General features: G+C 53.4%; 1 protein-coding gene across 1 annotated transcript; it reads right to left on the bottom strand.

Annotated features, from left to right (window-relative positions):
* Positions 1 to 2813: 2813 nt before the first annotated feature.
* Positions 2814 to 5827, bottom strand: LOC129524371 (protein FAM90A15-like). Its single transcript, XM_055349757.2, has 4 exons — positions 5705 to 5827; positions 5011 to 5210; positions 4444 to 4552; positions 2814 to 3776 (listed from the first exon to the last, which is right to left on the bottom strand). Exons 1-4 carry the CDS (start codon positions 5825 to 5827, stop codon positions 2814 to 2816), a joined length of 1395 nt encoding a protein of 464 aa, XP_055205732.2.
* Positions 5828 to 7495: the final 1668 nt, after the last annotated feature.

The following is a 7495-nucleotide window of genomic DNA, read 5'->3' as shown; positions in this document are numbered from 1 at the left end:
GCACCTTCTGTGGAACTCCCGTGTCGGTGAACTTTTGTGCCACGTCCCCTAATTCTGCCCATGGTCATCTGCACCTGCACGACTTAGGGTCCATGTTCCTTGGACGGGAAGAGACAGGCAGGAGTCGGAATGATGAACCAGCACACTGGGGCATTTTCTCATGTAGCCCAAGTGACCCCATGGTCTTCTCGAGCTTTGGAACCAGTCGCGTCCCCTTTGACACTGCACCCGGCTCCCAGTCTCTCAATCTTGCTGGCCCTCCGGCGATCTCCCGTTGGATGAATTGCTCCTGCTGAAACTCGAGTCCCCTTTGATTTGCGCTTCATTAATTATTCATGATTCAGGTTGGAAGGCCTGCTGACGACCCCCTGTGGCCGTTCTCTGAGCTTTCCTGTCACATCGTTTCCTTCCACGCTCTTTGGTTCCTTATGGTCCTGCTCCTTCTGCTGTCAGAGGAGCAGAGAGTTGATCTTATTGATTCTGGATACGGATACTTTCTAGGTGATCTGGATAATCAAGATAACGACCCTCAACAGCGGCGGAAAGGGAGCAGCCATTTGGTGTGTCTCAGAAAATCCCGCTCAGTTCCGAGGCCTCCTAGATGTGGAATCCTGCTCAGAGTTGTTCCCAGGTCAGAGAATGGAGAGAGCCTGTGCATGATGGGATATCCCTGCCTAGATCTTTTAGTGAGTCTCTACCTCAGCTACTCTTAGGATCAGGAGGAGAACCATGGTGTCAGACATCCGGAAAGAAGACGAGATGAATGTTTTACCTCTCAAGTACCCCCAAATGTGGGAGTTCACTTCAGCTGTGCTGGGGTCCATTTGGCCAGTGAAACTCTGCCTGGTTCATTCGCACATCCGGAAGCCACTTCACGGGGCGCCGTCGCAACTGGAACCACACACTTGGCATCGGCGGTTGAGCCAAATGGGGACTCGTGGTGCAAGCAACGCTCCCCACGTGTTAGCGTGCGTGAGATTCGGTTGGCGGAATTTTACTAGGTGCGTGTTGGTAGAGTGGGGCTGAGGTTTTCTTGCTCCTGTGGATGTATACGAAGTCAAAGGTCCTGCCCAGCCCTGCGGTCCCCTCAGTCAACTCTGTTTCGGAGACGTAACGATTTGGATTGCCAACAAGTCAAGAAATGTTCAAGCCCTTGGATGTAGGGTAAAGAAAGAGAGATCAGACTCTCACTGTGTCTATGTAGAAGGGGAAGACATAAGAGACTCCATTTTGAAAAAGACCTGTATTTTAAACAATTGCTTTGCTGAGATGTTGATCATTTGTAGCTTTGCCGCAGCCCCTTTGACCCAACTTGGAGCTCACAAAAACCTGTGTTGTATAAAATCGAGGTTTAAGGGATCTAGGGCTGTGCAGGACGTGCCTTGTTAACCAAATGTTTACAAGCAGTGTACTTGGTAAAAGTCATTGCCATTCTCTAGTCTCAATAAACCAGGGGCGCAATGCACCGTGGAAAGCCACGGGGACCTCTGCCCTTAAAAGCAGGGTATTGTCCAAGGTTTCTCCCCATGTGACAGTCTGAAATATGGCCTCGTGGGATGGGAAAGACCTGACTGTCCCCCAGCCTGACACCCGTAATGGGTCTGTGCTGAGGTGGATTAGTCAAAGAGGAAAGCCTCTTGCAGTTCAGATGGAGGAAGGCCACTGTCTCATGCTTGCCCCTGGGAACTGAATGTCTCGGTGTAAAGCCCGATCTTACATTTGTTCAACTCTGAGCTCGGAGAAAAGCTGCCCTGTGGCGGGAGGCGAGACATGTTGGCAGTAATGCTGCCTTGTTATTCTTTACTCCGCTGAGATGTTTGGGTGGAGAGAAACATAAATCTGGCCTACGTGCACGTCCAGGCATAGTACCTTCCCTTGAACTTAATAATGATATAGATTCTTTTGCTCACGTGTTTTTTTTTGTTGTTGTTGTTGACCTTCTCCTTATTATCACCCTGCTCTCCTACTACATTCCTTTTTGCTGAAATAATAAAAATCATAATCAATAAAAACTGAGGGAACTCAGAGGCCGGTGCCGGTGCAGGTCCTTGGTGTGCTGAGTGCCAGTCCCCTGGACCCACTGTTGTCTCCCTATAATTTGTCTCTGTGTCTTATTCCTTTTCTCCGTCTCTCATCCCACCCGACTAGAAACACCCACAGGGGTGGAGGGCCAGGCCACCCCTTCACTTGGAAAATCAGTTAAACACAGACACGGAATGACAGTCAAAAGACAATATGTCATCTTTTTGAGAATTTTATTCACTTCAAAACAAATTAAACACACATATGTACAAAGGCATTCCAGAGCCCAGTTTTCGAGGCTGAGGAAAGACCCCGAGAGCGCTTTGCACAGCACGCTTCCCAGCGTCCGAAACACTGCTCTCAGGGCGGGGCACAGCGGAAGGGCTGCACCTCTCAGGGTTCCCTAACTTTTCCCTTATTCAGTCATCTAGAGAGCAAATACACAGTAATTCCCCAGTTTCCTGTTGACGTCCCAGCGGAAGTCTGTCTCTTGTGCGTCACGCAGTTTCTGAGGCAACGAATCTCTGGCACGGAAGCTTTCCCTGGCGCGTTTCCGGAGAACCACGCGAACTACAACGTCCCTCACCAGAATTCAATGAGGCAGAGTCCCTGCACCTGCTCCCTGCACCTGCTCCTTGCCTGGCCCGGGCTCCCACATCCACAGAAGCGCCACAGCCGGGGAGCATCGGAGTCACCGCACAGAGTCTGCTCTCTGCTCCGCACTCCTCAGTCCCACAGTCCCCTCCAAGTCACGGGAGCTGGAGGCCAAGGAGCCCCTGCCACCTGCAGTCTCACTCCAGGTCAGAATCGCTGTCCTCTGAGGAGGAGGAAACCTGAAGGTCCTCATAGAGGACGCTCGGTGGGACACGAACACAGGGACCCTCAGACTTCTCTGACACATGAGGGCTCTGAGCGAGGAAGCCTCCCGGCTTCTCAGGAGAGGGAAATGAGGGGGCCGCCAGGAGGCTGGAGCTCCAGCGTCCGTTTTCCAGTCTCTGGAAGAGCACTCTGAGAGGCTGGGCCCCATCATGGCTGGCCGCTGGGTGATGGGACATGGTGCAGGCCTGGGTAGTAGGCAGGCAAGGTCTGCTGTGCGGAGGCTGCCGGTCGACGCTGGGCACCTGGGCCGGTGTCCTCCTGTCCATCTGGGGCGACGTACTTGGTCCAAGTTCGGTTGCGGCTGGCGGAGGTTGGAGATTCTCCGGGGCCCCCAGCTCACCTCCCTGGATGGCGCTTTCGGGGATCTGGAAGGGACCCAGTCTTGGTTTCTTGGGGAAGTTCAGGCAAGCCTGAATCGGAGCCTGGGCAGGTCTCTTGGCTCCTGGCCCGAAGCTGAGATTGGAGCCTAGGCCCAAGCTGTGTGTGGCGGCTGGCGGGCAGGGCTGTGAGGTCACCGCAGGACGTTTGTCTTGTGCCTGGGTTCTGATGGCCTGGAGCGGGCCGTGCGTTTTGGAGGCAGCCTGGGGAACTTCTCGGCAGCCACCCTCAGGGCTGCAGTGTGTCGGCTTCACCACGAGGAGAGGCTCGGGGCCCTGGTGCCTGACGGCAGGCTGAGGGATGTCGGCCGCAGGCCCTGTCTGTCTTTCCTTTGGTCCGAGACTTGAGGAGGAGCTCAGACTGGCTTTTCTGAGGGGAGACAGTGAAGCCAAGACGGAGCCCCTGCCAGACATTTCGGTAGCTGAGCGATCAGCGGGGACAGGGTCCACGCGCGGCCTCTTACTGGTTGTGTGGACCGGCATTGGCCCGCTTGCAACCTGAAAGAGAGGAAACAACACAGGTTAGAAGTAGTTCCTCAGCATGGAGCCAACGTGAAAATCAAGCACATCCAAAGACAAGGTGCACACGCCATGAAATTCTTAGTACAGTATCGACAGGCGGTCCTTGGAAGTAGGGACAGACCCTCCAGCTGAGTGCTGATCAGGACAAGACACATGAAAGATGCGCTCTCGAGCTATGTGTAGCTGATCTAAGCACACCATTGTTCAAAAGATCGCGTCTTGGGCATTAACTGGATCCAAGCGCCTCCACTCAGCCTTCCATGAAGTGGAACGGACTAATGCCCTTCCGAAGGCAGGTTGGTGGCTCAAGGGTACTCGGGACGTCTTCTCTGAACACGTGCATGTTCCTGGGTTTAGCCTTCTCCACGTTTGGGGCCTCTGAGGGACTAATTTCCTCATGCCGCTAGGAACATGTTGTTGGCAGGCTTGCCATAATTGGACAGAAAGGAAGCAACAGGAAATACGGCATCTTCAGATGCCTTCGCCTGCAATCAAATCGACCTGGAAGGATCGTGGAGTCCCTGACCCCAAGAAGGCAAGAAAGAGGGGTTCCCCGATTTCCTCCCGCAGACGGGAAGCTGAAAGGAAATCAAGCAGGGTGACCTAGAGGAGAAAAGGACCAGGGGCCCGGGGTGACACTCACCCTCAGATAATCAGAAGATTCCGTGGATCCTTTTCGATTCGGCAGCGGCTTCTCTGGAGGTTTCCCGGAAAATATGTGGAGGAGAGCCTTCCTCTGCGGGTCTTGTTGCCTGCAGAACGGAAAAAGGTCAGGCCGTGCCCCCTGGTTTTCCGCAGGAGACAGGGAGAACCCCGTCTGGGGCCCAGTCCCACTCCGTGTTTTGTGATACAGAAATGGACATCTGGTGCCCTTTCCGCCTCTGCACCTTCCCTCACGTGCCAACCTTCCCATCCTCCAGGTGGCCCTCTAGGCTTCCCAACTAAGGACTGTGATTTGGATTCCATCGCTTTTCCCTCTGTCGCGGGGAACCTGCACGAAGCGCCCCCGCCTCTCCCCGTCCCTGAATCTCCCAGAGCCAAAGGAGCTCCTGGGTGCGGAACCCCGGAGGACACGGAGCTGCGGCCTATTTCTCTGCAGCGTTCCTTCCCTGGCCCGGAGACGGAAAGGCACACGGTGTGCAGGTGCAGAGACACCATGTCCTTAGGAGGCAGTACCCTAAGGGTGGTGAAAACCCCTCCCATTGCTCACCTTGGTCTCTCTTCCTTCTCTCCCTTATCCTTGTTCAAGGGCCCCGGGTTGGCTTCAACCTGGGGCTTCCATGGTTTCAGGTTTTCCTTCCCTTCCTTTTTCCCCAAGGTCGCTGGAACCAGGGCTGCCTTCCAGCACTTCATGGGGCACCTGGTACTTCTGGCCGTGTGGCCAAAGGCCCCGCAGTTTTTGCACTTGAGCTGTGGGTGGAAAGGAAGTGATGTCAGTGAGTGAGCTGAAGCCACAGGCAGCGATCCCACGTCAACATTGGGACGGATTGTGAATTCAGAGCTGAATAAGGATTCCAAAGAGGGGACACCGGCATGGGGGCCGTTAAGTGCTGGGAGAGTTCGGATACGATGTTCCCTCCCAAAGCCCATGTGACGGAGGAACTCTGAAAGGAAGGACTCAAGGTTCCAAGGGGCACGATGGTGAACCCGATGTCAACAACGCAGCCAAACGTGGCTACACAGGACTCTAAGTAGAAAGAGAGGTTGCCCCCAAGAGTTTCTCAAGGGACCTATCGGGCTGGGGAGAAGGTCCCAAGCCACGCCCACCTTGGATGGGAAAAGCAACCTGGGTGGTGGTGACAGAACTCTTTGGAATCCAACCCAGTCTCCGAGGACCGTGTGACACCCCCTCCCCCCGTCCCCACCCCCACCCCGATACCCAAGAGATCCAGGGCTAGACTTACCCTGGGATCTTCTTCATCGGGCGGGGGAGCCCTTGGCCCAACTGGGGCCCTCCGCTGCTTCTGGAGGGTCTGGGCTCTCACCAGTCTCTTGGCCCAAGATTTGGGGTCCCGACGTGCCATCATCTTCGTCTGCTGGGGGTTTTATGACCGCCTTTTTCAGGGGTTGACTGTTGGGTCACCTGAAACACACACAAACACACACATGTCGATGGTTAAGCACGTTGGATATTCACACACCCACAGGAAGCCACCTGCTAACGCCCTGCCTGTGTGGTCATGAGGAGACCTCACCACCAGTCTGTCAAATCTGTAGAACACAATGTGCTGTGTGCATCCTCGGATATTGTGTGTTCCTCTGCCATGACTACCTAGTCCAAGAGTAAACCTCACCTGCCACAGGGCCCGTGGCCTAGGTATGGGGAGTTGAGCTTTCAACCCCAAACAAACAACTGATTCTGGACACTGGACTTAGGTCTCTCACGATTCACTCCGGTAGAAGACACGGTGATTCTGTCTCCCTTGACGGACAGAATGATCGAAGACACAGGGCATGGCGTGTGCCACCCTTTGGCAGGTCTGTTTGAAGTCAGGGATAAGGGATGCTTCCTGTGACAACTTGAAACGCTACTCTTGCCATTTCATTAGGCCACTTCCAAACACAAATTCATAGAGAGAAGTTACCTTCCTCTCTACCACACTAGCAGGTGATGGTCTTTCCTGTTCTATCTTTTGGCTTCAGCTCCAGCCCCTCTTTATTTATTTTTTTGGTATTTTACGCATACCACACGAATTCATCTGAACTAACGGGGAAGAAGTGCCATATCGTATCGAGGTCTTACACGGCTGAAGGGCAAACCACCCTTTTTTCCAAAGTCCTTTTTCCATTTACCCACCAATTCAGCATGCTGCAGTACATTTCTTTTCGCATTCCCATCTTGGTCTTATCCCACACGTGGAGACGGATACGTTTTGTCGTTTCCTGTTCCAAGAATTACTAGTAGCGAGAACACATCCTACCCCACCAGCAAGCCCCAGTGCGATCGGCATCTTTCGGCCTCCTTTGTCTCTTCCTCCCCCCCTCCACCATCCCTCAGGGATTGCGTGAAACAAACAATTGTTCAGTGAAACTAACCTGAAATTACACGTCTACTTTCTTTCCCCGGCTGGCGCTGAGATGGGCAGGTGCTGGAGCAGCCCCGCTGGAAGCGATGCAGCATCCAGGACGACGGAGGAAGGGGCGGAGAGGGACCTCTGCTTTCCAGGCTGCCTTTTATACTGCCTCCGGTCACCTGACGTGGAACGCACCCTAACCTAATCAGTTACCTGTACCTTAATTGCAATTAACTTAATCCAATTACATGACCTGGAAAGGTCTATTTGCACAGCCCACTCTAAGATCATGTCCACTGCTGACAGACATTCTAAAACCTACTTGTACAGCTGCAAGCTTTGAAGAATAGATGTTCCTCATCAGACATGTAACACTGGTGCCTGTACCCCTGTCTTCTTTTCCATCTTTTTTGTTTTTTTGTTTTGTTTTGTTTTAAAAAAATGTGGTAAAATAGACACCTTTTAATTGGACCACATTTTGTCTATCTCGACGTAGGCCTCAGTGTCATCAAGGAGACTCTCCTTGACATGCAGTCACGGCCATGATCCATCTTCAGAGCTTCTCTTTCTTCCCCAAGGTAAGTCTGTCAGCAGAGAACCGTGACCGCACCCTCATGTGTTTTCTCCCCCAGGAGGCGCTTGGAAACCACCGTGAATTGGACCGCACTGGGAAACACAGAT

The sequence above is a fragment of the Gorilla gorilla genome, chromosome 7 (genome assembly GCF_029281585.2).
Source record: "Gorilla gorilla gorilla isolate KB3781 chromosome 7, NHGRI_mGorGor1-v2.1_pri, whole genome shotgun sequence".
Taxonomy (NCBI): Eukaryota; Metazoa; Chordata; class Mammalia; order Primates; family Hominidae; genus Gorilla; species Gorilla gorilla.
The sequence above is the reverse complement of the archived record's forward strand: the minus strand, read 5'-3'. Positions and strand labels throughout refer to the sequence as shown.